At 37.4% G+C, this 22,952-nt stretch overlaps 1 protein-coding gene across 4 annotated transcripts; it reads right to left on the bottom strand.

The window, feature by feature from the left end:
- Nucleotides 1-1,185: 1,185 nt before the first annotated feature.
- On the bottom strand, nucleotides 1,186-22,672 carry LOC110040626 (A disintegrin and metalloproteinase with thrombospondin motifs 6-like). 4 transcript variants are annotated; one of them, XM_089293653.1, is made up of 28 exons: nucleotides 21,995-22,120; nucleotides 21,319-21,374; nucleotides 20,069-20,144; nucleotides 19,255-19,319; nucleotides 18,702-18,771; nucleotides 18,243-18,559; nucleotides 17,690-17,834; nucleotides 16,861-17,042; nucleotides 15,488-15,571; nucleotides 14,542-14,669; nucleotides 14,163-14,176; nucleotides 13,903-14,005; nucleotides 13,253-13,387; nucleotides 11,743-11,893; nucleotides 11,267-11,362; nucleotides 10,820-10,959; nucleotides 10,160-10,226; nucleotides 9,807-9,894; nucleotides 8,991-9,118; nucleotides 7,577-7,700; nucleotides 6,100-6,189; nucleotides 5,665-5,813; nucleotides 5,156-5,297; nucleotides 4,431-4,560; nucleotides 4,002-4,215; nucleotides 2,479-2,635; nucleotides 1,817-2,109; nucleotides 1,186-1,402 (listed from the first exon to the last, which is right to left on the bottom strand). In XM_089293653.1, exons 3-27 carry the CDS (start codon nucleotides 20,121-20,123, stop codon nucleotides 1,817-1,819), a joined length of 3,267 nt encoding a protein of 1,088 aa, XP_089149779.1. In that variant the 5' UTR covers nucleotides 20,124-20,144; nucleotides 21,319-21,374; nucleotides 21,995-22,120; the 3' UTR covers nucleotides 1,186-1,402. The 4 variants fall into 4 exon arrangements, with proteins under 4 accessions (XP_089149779.1, XP_089149782.1, XP_089149781.1 ...); XM_089293656.1 differs by lacking the exons at nucleotides 21,319-21,374; nucleotides 21,995-22,120 and adding an exon at nucleotides 22,515-22,672; XM_089293655.1 differs by lacking the exon at nucleotides 21,319-21,374.
- Between the last annotated feature and the right edge of the window lie 280 nt (nucleotides 22,673-22,952).

Here is a 22,952-nt window from a genome sequence, read left to right as displayed (position 1 = left end):
TGAGACTACTTTGGAGGAATTTGGTATGACCTGTCATTGTTTACAAAGCTTGCCGTTTCCATGACCACATTTTAAAAGGTTTTCCCGATCTTTTACGTTGAATTTACTTTTAAGAACATTTAGTGTCCTTTGTGACTGCTATTTTTTGCCGGCTCCAAACGTCCGAAAAACCCGTTTTGAAGCAGAAGGATAAGAAAAATGAAACGAATAGCCCTTTTCACGGTTACCTTTGCTCATTTGCATTACAATAGAATCTAGCATGTGAGGCAATTTCGGGCTATTTTGTAGTTTTAGCCCGAAATTGCCACCATCCACTTTGAATTACATTGTAATGCAAATGAGAAAAATTAACCGTGAAAAGGGCTATTAAGAGGCAATTAACACAATCATTCAGTGAAACGTTCAGGACTTTTTGGATTTGAATATTTTAAACGCTTAGATGGCGTTTTATTTCTTCATTCAAAACGCCGTGGATTATGTACATTGAAAGAACATTCGAAGCCTCTGGCTGCCATAAGAGAGAGGAAAGAAACGACTGCGAATTAATGTCTAACCCGAGGAAAGATTGTGACAAAATTAAAAACGATTAAAGTTTAAGCTAATATCACGTTAGTAGCAGAGTTAACTCTCGTTATTACGAATGAAAATCAAAGTTAAGGAAGACGTCTTCTAATAAAATTTAGCACAGTTCCAATTGAAATACAGCAATGTTTTTGAGGCTGGCAGTAACGAATTCAATGTAGCATAGCATGAATTTATTGGTTTTGTAACACTGATCTGTTCATTTTATGTTTTTCAGGCAGTAACTTTGAGGTGCTTAATGATTTGAAATAAAGGATTTCTATTTTCCGACCAATGTTAAGGAATAAAATCAATTCAAAGTCTTGAACTTACAAATCAAGTCGCTGGAAAGACGAAAACAAACAAACAAACAAACAAACAAACAAAAAAAACAAAACAAAAAAAAAAAACATACAAAGCATCATCGCAGAGAGACTCTATCACTTCTTCATGGTTAAAAAATAAATTAGGCAAGTTTTATTTCATTTCCATTAAGCGGAAAGAGGGAAGAGACGCGGGGAAGAGGATATTAGAAATCACGGTAGTCTTTTTCCATATTAACATAAAGGCAATCGATTTAAGGTTGCTGCAAACGTTGCTCCAATACATACGGATTAAAATTCATTGTGTAACAATGTGTAAGTTCGGTACTTTATTCTGTTTTCATATGTAGTAATTTACTGCGATCATAAGCTATGGCACAAGACTGCACTATTTGCAATTGTACAGCGATTCAGTTGAATGTCTGTTAAGTCAGGTTAAGGTATCTCAGCATGGAAGTTGTATATACTAAATGAACTTGCAACGACGTCTTTCAGCAAACTTTGTAACTTTTTCCCTCCTGAAACATATAAAAAAGGACAGTTTGTGACATTCAGGAAGTGTCTATACGGAAACAAGATGTCCCTGTTAAAAAAAACCTCTACCCTTAAAAATCTCTCATCTTTTAATTATATGAAGACACCACGGTATTAGCTGACCCTCTGTTTTGGCTAATGCAGGCTCTAATTAAACGTTTCGACTTGTCACTGGTAGGCGAATCAAACATACCCAACGTTTTAACAAGCAAAAAAGTGTCTCCCCATTACTGGTAAACAGACCCTCAAAGTAAGTACCTTACACTCAGGATCAAGCTACTCCAGAGACAAATCACGATTGTTGTCTCGTTCAGGTGCCTCAGTATGCCGGGTGACCCTACCAACGAAGTCATTACATCGAACGAAACGCATACAAACAAAAAACATGTATTTATTACCTAGAGAATTTCGTAAATGTAATAAGTATGAGCCTTCCCTACGGTTCGCGCGTAACACTTGCCAAGACTGGTCTTGAATTCTGCACTGGGCGTTTTTCCCACCCAGCATTCACCGTAGAATTTCACTCCAAAGATCTTGTACTTTGTGTCTTTCACTATTTGATAACAGGCTTCCACTACTAATTCTATCTTGTTCCATGTTATGCCGCCGGAACGAAAGCTATGCTCCATTACTGGCAAAAGATGTTTATGTGGATTTTCTCTGTAACAGCCCAGTGGTCGGTATTTCTCTACTGCAGACATAATAGAAATAAAAAAGAATAAGCATGCTTTAAAGTTCATGGCCTTAATGGTCTATTTCGTCGTACAGGTATCGCGGGAAAAATTTAACTTCATTACCAACAGGCAAATATAATTCGATGGATCAAAATCCCAAGTTTGCTCTGAGGCTTAGAGGAATTAGATGAGTCAAATTGTTTATCCATGATACATGTACATGTATCTTAAAAATTGGTGTGTTCTCCTCTTATGTTATTGTCTAAGCTTCGGCAACCATTAATAATTTAAATATAACGACAGAGGATTAAAAATTAAGAATTGCTCACTGAATAACAGTGTTAAGCGTATAAGTAATAATTTCTTATGCTACTGATTGTACTCACCAATGCAGGGAATGTCGTCATTGCATGCCTCAGTTACAGGCGGCTTGACTGCGTTTTGACAAAAGATTTTTGGCACCGGGCTGTATTGGCCGTCGTTATTCAGCTTTTTACAGGACAGAATACGAGTGATAATACCACCACCACAGGTCTTAGAACACTGTCAACAAAAAATGAGCAATAAAACACCAGTTGAATTCTCTTCCAAGCGGAAGCATTCCGTAAGGCCTGTACAGGTTAGGTGGACTGTTCGAACGGTGCAGGAGGCTTTAATCCTGAGATGCGGAGGGGCGGGGGGGAGGAGGAGGAGAAAATCGGTCGGCTTTAAATCATAAAGATTTTTATAATGCAGTTCAGTCTATGTAAGCCTTCCCTGATCCTTATGAAAGCTTGTAAGAATAGTAGTTTAACTTGTGCACGACGTTTCGACCGTTCAACGGTCATTTTCAATTTCGGTAGAAGAATAAAATTACAGCATAAATAAACGGTTAAAACGCTAAAATATGGAACAATAGGCGATAAAAGTAACAAAAAAGCTTAATGCGAATGGTATGCAAAAAAATATAAAATTATAATTATAAGCTAAAAAAATGTGAAGAGAATTAAAAAGCGTTGAAACCAAAAACCTAAACAAGTACTTTCGCACGGAGGGATTCACATTGCTTGTTGAGTTTCGGCTTTAAAATTCTAATAAGAAGCATTTCAATAATCAGACAGTCAAGCTTGCTTTGGCACTTCTTGAGAATTCTAAAGTTCTTTGTTCTTTGAGCTGACGTTTCCAAAACTTGCCGTTTTGCCTTTGAGTTTTCGAAGTCAAGTTCATGATATTGAACTTATGGAGCAGGATTATTTCAAGCGGTGACACCATTACTATGCAGCGCTCTTGCATCTGAGGTTTTTGAAAACAGACAGAAGAAGGCGCTCCGGTTTCATAAGTTTCACATGTGTGATTTGATGAATATTTGTTCTTAAGCTGCGGATGTCATCGTTCTCTTTAAATATCATTTTACTTTGCGTCTTTTAACATGTACACTGTCACTCAAGAATAGCGAATCTTTGTAATTATTTCTTTGGTAACACGTGGGGAAATATTATCATTTTATTGTTTTTCCCCCTCGTGGATTTTGTTTACCCTGATACATACATATACAGGACTTAATTCAGGGGTTAAAACTAAAATAAAATCCAAAGAAACACCCTGAAAGGGAGTTTATAAAGAAGTGGACCCTATGTAAAAAATAAGATATGCATTAAAAAGCTAATGCTAAAGTTCCATTACAAATACAAATAAGTGCTAAAAATATTAATTTCAAATTTTGATCACGAAATACGTAAAAACGATTTCAGACCTTTCCTGAACAGATTACCGGCCTTTGCAATATTTGAATTCGATGACCTATTGTTGTTCGAACAGTGTGAATCTTGAAGCAATATAACTTGTTATATATGTTTTCATATATGAATAATCATAGGTATAACACCACTTAAAGCAGTTGATGTAAATGTTACGCCAAATTCTTCTTTACCTTTCCCCAGGGAGAAGGAACCCATTCAGCGGAGCAGGCTACTTTATAGCAAGCTCTCTGGAGCACCTTTGGCTTTGATCCCTTGCAGGTGATATCCTTCACGGTTTTATATTCTTCTGGGTTTTGACTGACTTTCGTTCTGCAGGACAGTTTGCGCGTCATTACACCACGTCCGCATGTCTTTGAACAAGAGCTCCATCCAGACAGGTGCCATCTGACACAGAGACAAGTTTAATCAGCGAGACAAAGTAAGCTCACAGTGCGCATTGGCAACGAGCACGACTCACTCTTAAACAGTACAGCAACATAACGTAAAGAAAAAGAACATAAACGCTTCTAGGCATATCAAGGTAGTCTTATGTTAAAGTTATAAAAAGATATTAACAGCCCAGCGTTATATATTTCCCGTGAAACGTGATGTAAACATACTCTGCTGTACAGGGATGGATATTACAAGGCATCTCATATTGAGGTTTCTTGGATCCTTTTTCACAAATCCTGTCTGCAACTATTGATTGATCATCCTTTCGTTTACACTTTATCAGTCGCGTTTTCTTTCCTAAAGAAACAGACATGCAAATAAAGGAACACACATTGTTAACCAGTTCACAGGATTTCTTTTCCTATCAGGATAGTCCGTAAATTCTCCACAACATAGGTAACTGAGGGGTGCACGAGTCGTGTGCGCAATGCAAGCTACCGCGTCACGAAAAGATTTGTCAGGGCTCGAGGGGGAAGGGGGGAGGGGAACGGTGGCAGAAAGGTGCTAACGGCAGTTGAGCACTAACGAGGTGATGACTAAGAGCTAACATAGGTTGCTTAAAGTAGTGTTTCCACTTGCAATTTGATGCATTTCCAAGCTATTACGTCAGCCCATGCGATTTCAATCCTTGTGAATTCATCGAAAACGGAAAATTGTGGGAATTCTCCTTTGAAAAGCTGGAAAAAGCGAGCCGAAGAAAGAATGAATTAGGGCAAAGTGCGTACATGTATGTATTGTTTACGTTTTGGTTCAAGTTGGAAAATCGAAAAAAATTATTTAACCTTAAGTGCGAGCAATGCAACAAAACAACTAGCAAATAGTTTTGCAATAAATGTGTGTCTTGAACATTGTGTTATGAAATAGAGTTGCCAAAAACATACGTAGCTTTTACCTCCAGCGCAATCCTCAGAGCACGCTGACCATCCTGTCTTCTCATCAATGATCCACTCAACGTCGCTTGAACTAATCACTGATTTTTGTGGTTTCAGGTATTTACAAACGACTCCTTGGTTTGCACCTCCGTTATAAATGAACTATAAAAAGTGAAAGTGAGATATTAATAAAGGTACTAATCAAAAGAATTGGAAAAGCGATACTTATATGTATGAGTGCATTATACATGTTCACCACTAATGCACTCAGAATGTTAACATTCTGATGTAGCGCGCTCGATGGCCGGACCTCTTTGGCTTACGTTGTTTAAAAAAAAAAAAAACTTAAATTTTTATGTGCTTTGTGCCACGTGCCTCTGACATTATTTTAGTTTGCAAGCGAGGTCATTTTGAGGCATCCAGTTGAAAGCAACAATAAAGCGAAACATTTATCCCCCAAAACGGCCAACGCAATTAAGGTCCACTATAAACTATAGAATACGATCGTTCATTTAGTTCAATTCCTTACCATGAATCTAAGCGGCTGGTTGATAGGCCCAGGAATGTACATGTATTCTTTGCCAGATTTTTTACCATAAGTGATTGTACTACCAGCCGCGTCCATTTTTTTACCTTTGGGCGGTTCGATCAGGTAGGTCTTCTTTGCGTCTTGTACAGCTGAATGCGGTAAATCAACAACGAAATAAGGCAAATACAAAGAAAAATGCCAAGACACGAGTTCATCCTACATACTTACCTTAAGCTACTACACTATTGTTTTTTTTTTTATTTTGTTGAGAGCTTCTTTGGAGTAAGTTAAATTAAGATATTTATTTTATTTTTGAAATCATATAATTATTTGAAAACAGCTATTAGATATTGCTAGTGAAGAAAACCAATAAACGACTCTGTACTTCTGAATTGCTGAGTTAAATTGCAAACTTAATCAATCCACCATTCTTACCTATGGCGTTTTTGTCAGAAGCCTTTTCGTACACCCAGATTTCTTTTGATCCTCTGGAAACCACGCACATTAGGCCTGCGTTTTTTAACCCTGTGTTGAGAGTTATGAGCTTTGTGAAAAGGCTAACCAATTATATTTAATAGGATACTTTACGCCCAATTTCAGCGTGCATAGGCGACATCTTTCAACACGCCATCTTTCGACATGCTATGTAAACGGCAGAAAGACTGTTTAACTGCGAAAACGGCAGTTGTTTCGGTTATTAGCGGAAGAAATGACAAATACATGATAATTACTGAACTCAAATGGCTGAAGACGATTGTGGACTTCGCATGTTTCCCGATTTACGGGATAATTCAAACGGTTTTAGTGTAGTTGATCAGCTCTCAATAGTGACCTCCGGTAGAATTGGGCCCCTACCACTTGTAATTTTCGCAAGGTGTAAACATTCTAAAGAGTTGATTTAATTGTCCCGGAATAACTTCTTGATATTCCTAACCTTAGTTTGATGTCAAATAAATCCATCTTTCATCACTAAAATTCGAGTTCGACCGTGAATAAGTCCGGTTGTACTTACAGTTTTGACGTAGGCCAGGTTACGTAGCATGTCGAAAGATGGGATGTCGAGAGATGTCACCTATGCGCGTAACACTGAAAGCAGGTGTAATTCAGTAATCTCATTCTCTCTTCTTAATGTTATCCAATCATAACAAAACCAAAAGAATAATGCAATCAGCTGCTACCTTGACAGCCGCGTTTTGTGTACTTTTTTTCATTCTATTATTATCAAGTTCCATTGGCGTCAATTGCTGCCTCTCATAAAGCCTTCACGCATGTATAATGAATAAGAAATTCAATTCCCGGCCTTGGTAAATGTGTTGGGCTTGTGCGCGCATGCTCCCCGAGTAAGCTGGGCTGCTAACAAACCCAACCTAACAGACCTAGCTCACGCGCTAGAGCTGGGAACGAGCTTGAGAAAACGTTACCCGAGTGAGTGACCGAGTGTTACCGTTGCCTTGGACGTGAAGGTTTTGGGTACCGCTTTCCTTCATATGATATCGATAACAACATATTTTCTTGCAAAAAGGCATGTATAATAGGCTCAATGTAAACATGGTTAACAAAAGGTAGCATTTCTGACTTTCCAATGCCGTAAGATACATTTGCCGGACAGGTTAGGACTATCAAGTAAGGGTAATTGAATGTGTATCAAACAGTTATATTAGTTTTCTGAAAAATAAATATGGAGAATATAAAGGAAGCTTAATTGATAGAGTTAACGCTATCAGCCTAAAGCATTTCGGTATAAATATCTGACAATAAATAGGCCTACGAATGAGTCAAATAAGTAATTTGAAGATGAGCTATCAGCTATCCTGTAATTAAATCAGCCATCCTGTAATTAAAAAAAAACAGTACTGCAAGTTGTTAATTTACTTGGTCAGTTACTTTAGTGAAACATCGCGCATGTACTTACCCATCTGCGACCAGTCATCAGTGTATGTTTTCACCACTTGAGTGCATTTGGTGCTGTCTCCATTGCAAACTCCACAACGATCAAATGAAAAGCCAGATTCAATCCCATAATCACACCCAACAGGCTATGAAAATAGGAAAGGAATTGTTTGTAACTGTATCATAAGTTTATTCCGTGTTTCATGAAAATACAGTTAAAATACAGTACACAAATTAAGCTACTCCTTCAATTAATGTAAGAGTATCTTGCATGGTCTATTTTCGAAGACTAATTATAAAATCTTTTTCATCTTGGTTATTTTTAGAAGATACCTTTCTAAAAGGCATTTCAAAACAGGTTGGTCTCTGTAGCCAAATACCTTTTAAGTTATTTACGATCTTGAAAAGCTTCTTAGATGCTCGTTACTCCACCAACAGGTCTAGTTTCGCCCATTCTTAATGAGCAAGTAATTCATAAAAACACTCGAAAAAAAATAAAAACTGTAAGTCTCTTTGGAGGATGCTCGTATTTTAGGTTTCACCGACCACACATGAGACAATAGGGAGCTTTAGATTGGACTACGAGTACGAGATTGAGTACGAGTACGATTTTCGATTTTCAAATCAGTGACGTTCCCAGAGCCCTAGCAGGGGCACCCAACGGATCGTTTCGGCAAATTATCTGTTCGGAAGGCCTTTAATCCCCTCTGATTTTCTTGAGAGAATTGGCACCTCGAACTTTCGGGACATGACAAATTTAATGTCTGTTGTTTTCGGACTGTTGAAAATGTCGTTTTGAGTACCCAAAAAAGGTCAGCTATCATTTTCGGAAAGGCGATAAGACCTAAGGTTTTCGGGAAATGGACAAAAAAGCCCTAATAAATTCGAGAATACTCAAGTTCCCCTAGAATATCCGAACAGATAAAATTTTTTTAGTGCAACCTAAAATTAACCTACAGAGCTTTAAAAGTACTCCAGATAGCCTAAAACAGCATCTAACAGCATTAGAGAGAAAACGGTCGTTGGGTGCCCCTGCCCTAGCTCTTCATGCTGGTTTTAGGCAGAGGGTAGCTCACGGGATTAAATGGGTACGTGATGTGATCGTTCTAGATCTCCTACTCAAATCTAAAGTCCCCTATTTATGAAGTGCGTAAAGCGATGTAACACTCGGCGAGCTTCGATGCTGGATGAAAGAAATAACACTGGTAACTAATAACAACAACAATAATGCTAAGAAGAATGAAATAATTTCCGATGCAATTACTTCTATCGGGCCGTAACTTGAAACTGGATAACATTCTTAGTCTCCGTTTGAGTCACGTGCACGTCACTTGCTGAATTTAACTAGCCAGTAAATTCACTAGCTGAGTTGGATCATATTTCGAGCTGAAAGCCATGGACAAAGTAGAGTTACGGGTTAGGCTAAATCGTCTTACCACACATTTTCCACCAATACAAATGTCGTTGTTCGTAACTTGACCATATTGACATCTTGTTCCGTCCTTTACTATACCCTTGGGATAAACGATGAATCGTCCTTGTCGGCAATACAGCCTACATGCATCTAGGAAATGAATGTTACACGCGTCAGCACGATCGGTGCGAACACAGTGGGATTTTTCCTCTTTAACAATGCATGGAATGTATTGGATAACATCAACGAGTTCATACTTTTGGAAAAGCCAAGGTAGCAAGCATCAGAATTTTGAGATATATTTTGTAAGAGCACTCTAAATCTTGTGTTGAAATTATGGCAGTATTTTGCTTTGCCTAGCATCTTTTTTCAATCCAACCTCCTTACTTTGTAATTCCTTAAAGAATGGATTTTCCGTTGCAAACTGATAATTTAGGAAGGAATCCACCAGGAGTCCGAGTGAAAAGTGGACAAACCTGAATTATTTACGTCATATTGCAAATTTCTGTGCGACTGTTTTAAATGTCTTCTCTGAAAAAAAATTTATGCTAACACCGTCAAAAGTCGAAAACAAATTTTGAAGTTGATATAAAACACTAAAACGGTACTGCCGAAATAAAACTGATGATGAAATTTTACTTGTGTTTGTACAATTTCTCTGGACTTCGAGTATTCATGGAAATTGTTTTATTTGTGTTATTTCAGGCCGCAATTTATACCAGACTTAAGCTTTTAATATACTTAAAATTATTCTGATAAAAGGTTTTTGTCCACTAAAAACTGAAATTGCTCGATTTCCTGTCGGAGTTCGTTTTAATATCTCTTTAAACCAACTTACCATCTCCACCCTTGTAGTAAACTGTATAAGCGGCGTCATAAGCTTGACATTGGAGGAGCCGGTAATCTTTGGACCCAGCTGGACAAGGCTAAAGAGGAGTTATGCCAAACAAGAAGTTATGACAAACCCATATTGCGTAGTAGATTCACTTATGCTATAGCAGAACAAAATTGAAACTTTATAAGTGCGTCGTGTTACCCTAACTGTAAACTTTTAAAGAGTGCCAGCGCCTGAACTTTTTGTTTCAAATTGTTTCGCCCTCTTTTTCGAAAACTTTGATCGCAATCGGCCTTCTAACTTCTGTCATTGTTAATACGTGACGTAATATTAGTTAATTGTTATCGGATTTGTACCTTTTTATTGCAGATCCTGGGAAGTCCTCGAGACTCTCCTTCACAATTCTCTCCTCCATTTTGGGGACTTTTAAAGAAGAGACACAAATGTGACGCAATTTCATAATTTTGGTAATGGTGAAAAAGAGTATTTCGCGATCGATTTATGACTTCAGAAACAACAGGAGCAAAACACGAAAATAATTTTGAAAATTTGGCGCATGCATGTACATAAGGTAAAATAAGCATTTTAATTGCAACGAACAGGCTCATCCCAGGTTAACCTTGTTCAGACAGCGCATATTTGGCGTTATAATGAAAGTTAACTTGGGTGTGTGTATATTACATACAAAACGACTTCTTCCAGGGGAAACAAAGAGCACCTGACTACGTAATATGACAGGGAAAATTACATCGTGAGTTCCTAGCAGCAGATCCTCAATCGTGATCGTTTGTTTCTCGATGCCGTTTGAAAGGTAACATGGAGAACACAGGAAAATTCAACATTTGAAAATATTTGTCTGTATATATGGTTGCCATGGCAACTTTAAAGCTACGTTGTGGCATTGGCATGTCATAAGGAATATTTGAGAAACTGGTTTACAGAAAATTGAACAAATTAGCCTCAACAACGCGATAAAAGGCGTATCGAATCTGTGAAGTAGTTCTTTTCAAATATACCGTGGATTTGTACAAGTTCTTGTTCTCCACTGTATTCCTCCTCCACATGTTAGTGAACAAGCCGCGTAGGAACCCCATTTACTCCATCCTCCGTTAATTATCTGGGACCCGTCGTCAACACACTCACCACCTATGCACCACTGTAAAGGAAAAGATTATGACATTGTTATGGTGGTCGATCGAGTCACGAGTGGTATATTGGTAAATGTCACGTGATGGCCTTAATCATACTGTCACGTGCCGCGTGATGGCCTTAATCATATTGTCAAGCAAAACAGTGAGTGAGCGCCCTAACATATTGTATTGATGTACCATGAAACTTGCCTGACTGACATTTAAGTAACATGATATATGCATAGGTATTGACGTAAAATTATAACTCTTGCTGTAGTTGTTGTGGTACGGGAAGTAAATTGAAGCAATCAGGAAACAATCAAAGGGACTCACGTGTCTTGGTGCGCAATATGTTCCATCAAGAGGAGGAGCAACTTTGCTGTAGCACGACCAGCCGGTACTTGTGCAGAACAGTGACCCACAGTCAGACTGAAAGGAATATGGAACAATGCACAAATTCTAGAGTCAACAGAAGATGTTTCCTGGAGAATGTATTAGCTGCTTTTCTTATAATTATCTTTATAATCTTTTAAGTGATGTTCAGATTTTTAACCAATTTCTCAACTTGCAGACAAATGCAAATATCAGACTCTCTTCCGGTTTTTGTTTGCCTTAAAAGTTACAAGAGTGATGACTTCAGACTGCCGTCTACAAAATTAGAATGCAGGAAAAAGGCGTTTAATTGTCATGGCTTCTTAAGTAATTTTCTTTAGTGAATGGTTAAATGCTTAGGGCTAAGCCAACAACAATTGTTGAAACTGTTTTCCTTGCACGTCCAGGCATTTTATAGACTTTTGTTTTTTGTTTACCTGTTTTTGTGTACAATGTCTATATCCTTCTCCGTATTGTTGCTTACACTGTTCGTCTCCTGTTATCATTTTTCCTGGGAGATGGTTCTGAAAGATCTTCAAATAAATGTTTCTGCGTTTTTGTACTTCTTCGAGGCAGCTGGGTGCGTTACTAGTAGGAAAAAGAGCAATAAAATGGTTAACTAAGAAATGACAAAAAACAAACAAGTTATAATAATTCAATTTTCTCTATTACTAACTACTTATTTACCTAGAGTAACCAAGCGATAACTTCAATACGGCAAGGTCGAGGTCTGAGATTTTCCCGTTTAGACCGAACGTTCGAGGTTAATAAGCTGTTTGTTACATGCCTCTTTGCATGCCCGTAATCGGCCCGTGGGCATTACGGGAGAATAATGCCCTACAGTTAGCCAATCAGAGCGCGCATTATATCGACTACAACAACAAGCCGTATAATAATAACTAAAAATCATAACGCCTATAATAACAATTAAAAATTAAAAATGGATCGTCTGTCAACAATGAGAATTTTGATGCCAAGGACTTGAGAATACACGAAGAGATGTAACACCGTTGAAAACATTCATGAAGTTTATTGGTGATCCTCGTCCGAGACAATTGTAAAGAAAGTACGGCTTCTTGTCCGATCAGCAAAGCAAGTATAATCGGATTCTAATTTTCATTCCTATTTTTTTCGTTCTTTATATACTCAGGCGATATCAGTGAGTTTTTCTTTCTTAGAAATGAAAAAAAGAATCAACAACAACAAAAAAGTTATCTAACGTAGAGTCATAATACCACAGGGACAGCACCGCGTCTCGTCCGATCCGCTCAACAAAGTTAAGCCCTGTTCGGCGGGGTTCCTGCTTGGATGAGTTATCACATACGAATACCCCGTGAAGTAATAACTCCAACGTTACAATCATTTTAATGATTTGAACAAAATAGTTGATAAAAGAAAAAAAGGACATTACACAAGACTGGGAGTTCAGCAGTCACTAAATCAGGGTATGAGCAGTTTAAGAGTTTTGCCCATATTCATCATTTCCTATGTAAAATTACATTGGTATTTAGTATTGAGGACCATACGAAAATGATCGAATATTTTATAATTTTTTAGAAAAAAGACCACGTGTATATTTTAATAATCCGCAGGGTTTTAAAGCAAAATAAGAAGGTCTGTTAAAACCTGGAGAAGGTGAACCGAAGAAAACTGAAAATAGCAAATATCACCTGGGCAAATGTTTAGGCTAAACAAAACAAAATAAATTGTTCTCTCAGGTTGATGCGTGACGCTTAAACGGATATAAAAGTTCAAAAGAAATTATAAATTGAAAACTGATACGGTAGAAAAATGTCAAAGTGTCATCTTGTGAAAACTCACGAAAATCAGCTGGAACATAGCAGGAAAGGCAGCAGCAAACAAAGTCCTCTGGCGGAGCATTGTGGACGCTTCATACTTCAGGAGGAGACTAAAGGAATATGTAAATACGTCAGCGTATTTTATTACCTTAATAAGGTTTGAATTTTCAGTTTAGAGCAAGAAGTCCACTTTCCCGCCATTTGCCCCCCAGGAACAGATCCAGCCATGACATATTGGTTATTAGGGCAGCTAGCTGACCCTCCATCGTGGGACACTCCAAGCCTTAAAAAATGAAAGCAAAATAAAATAAAAACAAATTCAGGCAAAGTATTTAACGACACCTAAAATTGTAAAATTGGAAGTGACAAGAAAAAGTACAAATCGATAGGCAAGCCCAGCAAAACAGATGCACTCTTTTTAATCTATTTTGTTTATTATAGTTCACCTACTGTAATAATTGTTGGGTGCAAATAAAGTTATTGTTGCAGTTGCTGTTGTTATTACACCGGTATCGCAATGGAAAGGTTTATCAACACTAAGTGTGGGATTAAGCATTGGTGATTTATGATAACAATATCATAAGCACAACACAATAGAGTCCACTTGGACGAGTAATGGCACATTGTATACATTCTATTGGGAAGAGCTGTGAAAGTTGTTCCGTAGAGAATGCAGAGAGAACAAATGGGGATGGTTCTTTCCTTTGTTTCCTGTCTTGTCATAGCAACTTTGTGATACACTAAATGAATTATTTTACCGTTTATTTCAAGCATGCAGGCTACAGTGTATTAACTTACGTGTGCGCAGTTTCATGGGCGAGGATAAAGACAGTGGCCAAGCCCATATCGTTATTAACTGTGAAGCTTATTCTCTTGCATATTGAATTAAAATCCGCATAGCCTGTAATTAGCGAAAACAAATCATTAGTCCCGTCTTATGGAGCTAAAAGGTGGTCTTCATGCCGAAAATCCAATTAAAGCAAATTTATATTAATATACAGAGCTACAAGATGCAGAACAAATTAATAATATAATAGCGCTAACTCAAACAACATTACCTCCAAGGCCTCCCCTGTAAAGATGAGAGAATAGAGATAAACTTAGAACGCATTGAATATAGCTGACTTGACCAAGCTGACAAATGAGAAACAAAGAAACGGCAGAAAACAAACAAAACAAACCAAACAAACCAGATGAAATACATTTAGCAATAGGATTAGTTTCAAACTTCCACAATTTCTTGAATCTCTAGGATACTTTTACTGGCTGTTTAATCATGATTTATTACTTAAACTGAATTAACTTAAGCCATGGCTCCATACATAGAAACCTAGTTCCGTTCAATAGTAGTGCGACTACCTGTAGATCTTCCACGGATTTTTACAGTCTTCCGTGGATTATCAAAGGGATCTGGTTTTAGAATACGCGACATATTACCGAGTAACTAATGATATGACGTCAGGGTGACCGGGATTGGAATCTGATGTTGGAATTTTGACAACTTTTGCCCATTCCTTGAGAGCTGAAAGCTTGGTTGGGTTCCCAGTATTCGGATAATAGGGAAGCTGAAAGATTAGCCAGAAAAGAATTGATTAGCAAAACGAAATGAAATGTCCTCTAAAAATATAAATAAAACAACTCCAAATCGAACCATTAACGTAACAACCAAAAATGATTTCCCGACAGTATAGATAAGATTGGGAGGCGAGGTGGCTTCATGGTTAGTGCGCTCGATTAATTACGGATAGGCGAATCTTTGCTGACGTCATTGTTTACATTTTTCCTCATTAGCATACGACTTGACTCATAGAAGCCGTGGCCGCATATATGACCTAAATGTAAAAGTTGAAAAAGTTGATTAAGTTGAGCAATTTGTGCAATTTTCAGCTCTATGCAAGCAATATTGAAGGAAATATCAGCCATCAAAAATTGCGAAATTGCTGTGTGGTAAAAAAGTTAATGAGCCATACATTTCTCTGTAAAATTTCGAGTTTTTAGAAGAGAATTTCTCCGAAACCATTCCGTGTATTGGGCTCGAATTTTCAGAGATAACTGAAACTGTTGTGCCCTTTCAATATTCAGAGTTTTTCTTTTATTAGCGTCATCAGATAACGATAAGCATATGTTAATGAGGCAAAAAGTGTAAACAAAGATTCGCCTAAGTCGGGGTTCGAGTCCTGGCCGGTGCCACTGTGTTGTTTTGATTCACACGAAACTGTGTTCCATCTTTCATTCATTTTCATGTAAGTCAAACTTATTTTCATATGAAAAGTTTTGCACGAAGACTCGTTTTGAAACAGAGGTGCAACGTCACTCGGAAATGCCCTATTTGTATTTTCTGGCAATAACAACATTGGAATCTTGAAAAAAAAAATTGACTTACTCCATCTTTTACAAGTTTAATTTGCACAACTGAGATGGTGATTTTCTTCTTGCCGATAGTATCGTGATGATATATAGTGTTGAGCTGCAATACGAGATCAAAAGTTAATCAAGGATAACTGGAGGTACTAAAATTGCTTATTTAGAAAAAAAAAAACAAAAAAACAAAGTTAAGTCGAAATTCTGACAATCGTTTTGTCAAAATGCGGATGCAATGAATTTAAAGGTCAAAAAACATGGATAATAGAGTTCTTTTGGTAATTGAATTAATTGTTTTCCAAATTTCTTTGGGATTACTTGAGTTTTCAGAGAATTTTAAAAGCGTTGTAGAAGCGGTTTGTGTTTGAATTTTTAATCTCTCTGTTAACTTGGTTTCTAAGCGATTTGTATTCTGACCAAAGTTTGGAATCATGACGTTTTCGAGCGTTTAATTTAGCTCTGTCTCTCTTGACAATAAGTGCCTTGATGTCACGAGTGACTAAGGAGAAGCCTTTTGACGAACTCGCTTTGTTTTTGGCGGAGCGTGTTGGTCAGCTACAGAAAGAAACATTTTTCCAGGTATTCCACAAAATTTCAGGATCATCATAATGTTTCAGAGCTTCCCAAGGGAGCTTGGCTAAATCATTACGGAATTTGAGAGTATCAAATTTCGAATAATCCCTGTATTAGGCTAGTTTACTTGACGTGTGTTCAGCCGTTTAAACGGATGTGGTAAGGAACGTTTTCGTATGAGAGGTTACATATTTGGCGATGCATTTTTGTGGTTGAATCGGCAAAGCTCTTTTTTTAACGACGCTTTTAGGGTCGGGAAAGTGATATCGGCGACGTACTTACTTCTTTTTACGAGACGCGTGACTGGTGAAAAAAAGTTCTCCGTGATGCGTGAATTAATAGAAAAATTCAGCGTGATGCGTGATTGGTACCCCACTTTGCTACAATCATGGAAATACAGATCAAAATTTTCCGCCAGGCAGGAGTTCATAATATTGTCAAAACGTCTGTGGGTTATGGCCATGTTTTGGTCTATTGTCGTCCAATATATGACTGGACACTGTCCCAAATTAACTTAAACCTCGCAGGTAAAACATGCTTTTTTTCCTTACAACTTTGCGTTCCGTTTTCTGCCTACTCAGACGTCAGAATGACGTTTCAAGTTTACGGTGTCTTTAATTTTGATGCAACATAACCTGCCTTCATCGGATAGACTATAGTCTGTCTATACAGATAACGTAAAAATATTGTTACTTAACTGTTTTCTAGCCTGATGATTTTGTTGTAAAATCTTCCGGCAATTAATGCTGTAAAATTTTCTAACACCTAAGTTCGATCAATGAGATTATGAATGTAGATTTGTGAATGCATTTTTAAACTTACCAGGTTTGCAAGCATCAGCAAATATTTAGTAGTACCGTCGCCGTGAAATGATAACGTGTATTTATCAGCTACTAGGGTCATCTCAAGGTACTTAAGATCATCATCGTCACTGCCTTTGCTTCTCTTCTGAGACTCCTTGGCAAAGGTCACATCTTTCTTTTCTCTGGCTTCTGATAACAATTCTTTAAATGAAGAAATTGAGGTATGAAATGAAATTATTTTAAGGAAAGTTTTGTAAATGTGGCCAGCTTTCTGTTGCTGGAAAGGAAACAAGTTTTTATTGTTTTTGTTTTCAAGTTTCTCTTTGGTAATCCGTCTCAATCTTCTCCAATCCCATTCTTTTATCTAACGTTTTGGCCTTGACTAAAAAGAGCTTTATGCATGACGAAAACGACTGCCTAACTTTGAAGTTCAAGTTGACCAAGTTCAGTTTAAAAGAATTGGCGGAATAATAACGGTAACAAATAGTATACTTGTTTAGGCTGGTACATGTAAAGTTACAGAGATGCCAATTAAAAACCGCAAAAACCCAGTAGGCCCAAAGGACACTTAAAGTGTAACAAAACGGCATTGAACATCGGAGAAATATGTAAAGACATGAATTATCATCGTGATTTTCAACTTAAGCATCACAGCTGCATAAGTTGTACATGTGTGTATATTTTTATCGTTTGAAACGTTTGACCCTGGGGGATACTTTGAGTTAAAAGGAAAGTTGCAATGAACTAACTTCCTTCAAATGAAGTATTCACTGGATAAAATTTACATGTGCAGATCTAGACTGGATTTGTAAACGCTATCCCGATATAAACGTTCCTTATTTAACTACCTTTGTATCGTTTTGGTGTATTTTTCTCGTCAATTGAACGTCTGTATATGAGGTGGTTGTTTACTTTAGCATTGCCGTCAGTTACAAGGTGGCTGGCGAGTGGTTGAAGGAACAGTGTTTGGTCCATTAGCTGAATTATACCCATCTGAAGGAACAAAAAATAACAAGTGTTTAGTCATTCTATAGAAACGAATCTGTGTTGGCTTGGTAAGATTGCACGCTCAAAAATGACAATTGAAATAAATGACTAAGCTTCAGTTACGTGTAGGAAAGATCAAGAAGATCATGAAGATCTTGGGTGGAATTGACTGATCTTCCTTTGAATACGTAACTTGTAGGCTCATTTGCTCATTCTGACAAGTCGTTGTGACCGTTTACATTTATACCACATGACACCTACGTCATTTAATTCTACTTAGTAAAATGACTAGTAATGATTAAGATTTAAAGTTGAATTAGTAAATATTGCATACATCAGTGTTCATCCAGAGTTATTTTGTCAGATGGCAGACGATCTGACGCCTCTTCCACAAAAATGCTCTTTTCTACTCACTAGTCCATTTCCATTACTAACGGCAACCAAAGATCCAGGTTCCGAATTCACGTGACCATTGAAAAAGGTATTGTGCGGCGGATCCTCGCTTGTAACTGTTCCATTTTCGTGTCGCTCAACAGTCATCCATGGTGACATGAGTTCTTCATTCTTAGTAAGGTTGAGATGGAGCGACATACCAAAAGCTTTGACATTATAGTACCAGACACCTGGCTCTTCCGCGTGTCTTTTCTGCCTTGCGTGAATGTTAAGATTTTGCGAAAGAAACCTGTTGTCGTCATCAACTTGAATGGGAGAAATGACTTCGTATTCTGGTACTGTGTAAAAACAAGGAGAAAGAAAAAAGAGAAACGTTCGATAACGTGTACATGTACTTGTGTCTACAGAGTCTTCTTAGCATTGGCTATAGCTACTGTTAAACTGCACTAGTGATCACGAGGTCAGAAAACCATTATATACCTTCCTTCAGTGAGCTTACACCAAAATATCGTTCCAGTTCACTTCTTTTCAAACGTAAATGGAGATTATCCTGTTAAAATAAAGAAAATTATGCTGACTAACCGAAATGCGCACACAAATTAAAACACATAGCTTTTAAAGTATTTAGACCAAGAGTTTCATCAGTTTTTGTTTAAAATGGCCCAATGTTTGTATAAAACAATATTTCGTTTGTAGAGAAGCAATTCACAATATTTTAGGAGGGGGGCAATTGTACAGAAACATTATTTTCTAAAATTGTTTTAATAATAATCATAGTAATAACAAGAATAATAACACCTGGCGTACATGTATATAGGCCTAAATATTTACTACGTACGGAAGCAAATTGCTTCCAGAAAAGTCAACTTATTTTTTTGGCTTCAAGGAGACAAATTAAATTTGCTTCTGTACAAATGTAAAAAACTTCGCGCAAATGGAAAACCATTCAGGGAACTAATGTTTCTGCAGAAATGTTACAGATGTAGAGATGTAGCAACTATGTTTCCACTTTTGATGTTCCAAAGGTTCATACCGGCTTTAATTGGGCAGCAAATCCCGGCTTGTCACTGTCCACTACTTCTGACCTCACGAATCCCCCTTTGAATGACATATTAAACTATTTAGTTCAAAATTATCTCAAAATTGCACGCTTGAACATCGCAACTGAAAGATACCTGTAAATAATTTACAAGGCTGTACTAAAGACTAGACTTTACGGGTCATAAAGCAGTGTTTGAGGCATTGATTTTTATTGTTTATAATTCTTAGTATAGGCTTTTACTGATATTAAAATCATGTCGGAGATCCAAAGCATGGTTAATGAACTCAAGAAAAGTTGTTATGAAACTGTCGGGAAAAAGTTGCTAGAACAATATATGTTCTTGATCACTTTTTTAAGAAGCACGAAAGAAAGTGGAGACAAGCAAATAAACACCAGAAAGACTACGGTTAAGTAATTCATCCAGCGTGCTACAGAAAGCAAACCAAGCTCTTCAGCACGATCCGTGCCCTCCGATAAAAAAAGTCTTTTTTCATAGTTTTTGTTAACATCTTAATATTGACTTTGTGAAAAAAGTACTTGCTTGATTATTTCACTGGTGCATGTATGATCACAGCTTAAATGGATCGTGCAATGACAGGATAATCAGCTTCATCGTTCTCATGTCCCGGATGCACACCTTCTCCTCCTTGCTCCGCTTTTGCAGCAACGAATACAAGCTATCAGCACTCGCCAGCTGTTTTTTAACTTGTGCAATGGAACTTTAATTTTCTTGTCATTATTCGTGAGTTTTTATTTGTTCAATGAGGGGCCTTAGCGGAAGCATACATGACGAAAAATGTCTTACCAATATCACAAGCAGTGAGGATTATGAAGTGACACAACAGCGTAGACAAATCCATGTGTGGTTTCCGGGGCTAGCTCTGTTTGGACAACACAAATGTTCGTTAATATTGATGTATAACGGTACCACATGTCTTTGTTCATTTTTTAAAACTGTTATCATGGAAATTATTACTTTCATCAATGTTTTTAGTATTGCAGAACCTTTCTGTATGTCACTAGCTCTAAGTGAAGTCGGTATCCTCAATAAAGATCATTGTCATGATCCTTGCCATTCTTGCCCGCATGTCAGGACGGTATACTGAGCTGATATTGTTGCTAATATTGTACAAATAGTGTTAAGTAGCTATATGAGCATTGTAGTGTACTGATCGAAAGCAATGTAACGTAACTTATAGGTATTGCAAGCAATGTAAAGTAGCTGTGTCTGTATTTTAAGCTGTACACGTAGATGTATTGTAATGTTAGTTGTGCAAGTATTAGTGGTGTAAGTTATGTAACTGGCTGTATGGTATGTTACAAAAGTTTATTTAAAAAAAATACTGAGCTGATGATGACATAAGGGATAAGGGCTTCCACGTATGCTCAAATGAGGATAATTGATTCATTAGTTCATTCAGTTTAAACATTTGTGTCGAATTTGTGCCGTTAAATAACCTGCACCAAGCAACAGCTTTCCGTCTAGTGTTACATTCAACTCTACTTCTAAATCAATTTCTATATGTGCGATGCAACTAGAATCTAGTGGCGAATTTAACATAGCCTTAGCTCCTTGTAGATGCACACGAGTGGTTACCGATTCTTGTTGTCCAATCAGAAATAGCGCTAGCGCCAAAAAAGAACAACTGTGCGATTTAAGTTGCATAACTCTGCAACGCGATAGTAAGACAAGTACGTTCCTGTTGAGGTGGGACAAGATGCCACAAGTCCCTCGTTACCGTACATAACAATTTAAACTGATCGTGAACAAACATGAAAGCAGTGACCCTTTTGCAATTGAACGATGCTCGCTTTCGTGTGATGTGGCACGTGTCATAAAAGTGTAACAAAATTGAAATAAATTTGAGATTTGTTGGATGAAGACCAAAAGTTAAATATTTGCCCCTGCGGTCTTCATAAATTAGTGCGAAATGGTTCTTCTTTTGCAACACTATAGACAGCTCTTTATACAAATACATTTTTAGGTCGCTAAGGAAAAACAAGGACACTGTTTCAACACTGCAATAACATGAGTGACGTCAAAAACTAATTAACCTTTCGTGAAGTTGTGTCTTCCAGAGATTAAATTGAATCTAATCGTGACTTTTTATCTAGAAAACAAATAACAGCAGATTATGGATGATGATGTTGATAATGACAATGGACTAAATGAAATGATCAAGTCTTTATGCTTGCAATGTCAATGGTTGACATGTAAAAAAGGCGTCTTTAATTAGTCGCTCACTAACTTACGGTCTGTAAATAACATTCTACAAATAGTTTAGCAGACTTTAATTTTTCATAACGCTTTTCAAAAAGTGGCTTTAGAGAACTGAGCTATATTTTCTGACGACAATATTACCTCGACTTTTGATTCTGTTATGGCCTCGAACTTGTAGTGTTGATTGTAGCTTGGAAGACTATAACATTAATAGTGGGTGGTTATAGCTGGTTACGCTAACGTCGCATAAGTAATTTCTTTAAAACCTCGGGCTGTTACATAGCTTATATGTATAGTACGAATTTTGGAGTTTAGGTGATTCAAAGAAGTTTTACAAAACCATCAATATCTTAGCTGTGCCAAGGTACAATTCTCGTGACTTAACACGCCTGGTAAACATATCTGGATGTCACAAAATCAAAGAACAGCTACATTTTATCATGCTGAATCTTCTGTTAATAAAAAAATTAATTCAATCATGAAGAATACTTACTGTATGATGTAACCTACCTATCAGTTTTTATTGTAACCCGGGTTCTCGCAGCCGTTAGATACTGAATTAGCGCTAGATAACAGCCGAGCAAAACATACACACACACAGCTATACCTTTATTCCAATCAGTTTTTGAGAATCGAAATTCTTCATTAACTGACCACTTGTCCAAAAGATTGACATGTGAAATGTTACGACAGACAACCAGTGTCAGTGATGTGCAAAGTAAATTCGTTCTTCAAGGCGGGACTTAATGACCTTGATAAGTAGCTGATAAACTTTCGTCGGAGTCATATGAAAATTCTCAGTGTGTAAACACATTTTTCTTTCATTTATACCTAGACATGTCCCAAGTTAGCCTCGTACGCAGACGTCCTTAATGCTTCTCATGTAGAAAAAAAGATGGAAGAGGCCGTTTCCGATACACTCAAAAAATTTTGGTAAAGAACTAGGGAACGGCTCTCAAATGAAACCCGAGTCAGAATATGCACTTAAACTGGTGGATGGGACGCAAACATTGGATATGTGGGAAGATACCTCGTGTCAGGTTCTCTGGATAGTTCTCGCTTTCTTGCCAACTTAAGAGAGTTGTATCAAGCTTTTCACAAGAATGCCAACAACAGGAGAAAGCAATCTATACAGACATCCTAAGCGTCGGCTCAGTCAAATTCTTGTTAGCAGAGACTCCACAAGACCTCAAATAACTCCAAGCGGACTCCGACTTATGCGTCTTCGGCCCGGTGGTTGATTGGTTCACGGATTCCAACCAATAAGGTTACTTTATTGGCAAACCATTTGAGTACAAGTACAAGCCTTTTCTCGCTGAGCAAACAAGTGTACTAATAAAAAAGACTGATATAAGTCTTGGTCGTAATTTTAAACAAAACAAAAATGATCCAAAGTATAAGATTTAGATTTGAAAGCCGACGAACTGGTTAAGATAGAAGCGAAAGATCAGGAAAACATTTTAAAGAG

This window comes from Orbicella faveolata, unplaced genomic scaffold (assembly GCF_042242905.1).
Source record: "Orbicella faveolata isolate gen_17 unplaced genomic scaffold, um_ofav_v1 contig_25, whole genome shotgun sequence".
In the NCBI taxonomy this organism is placed as follows: domain Eukaryota; kingdom Metazoa; phylum Cnidaria; class Anthozoa; order Scleractinia; family Merulinidae; genus Orbicella; species Orbicella faveolata.
Note: the sequence above shows the minus strand (reverse complement) of the source record. Positions and strands in the feature narration are given on the sequence as shown.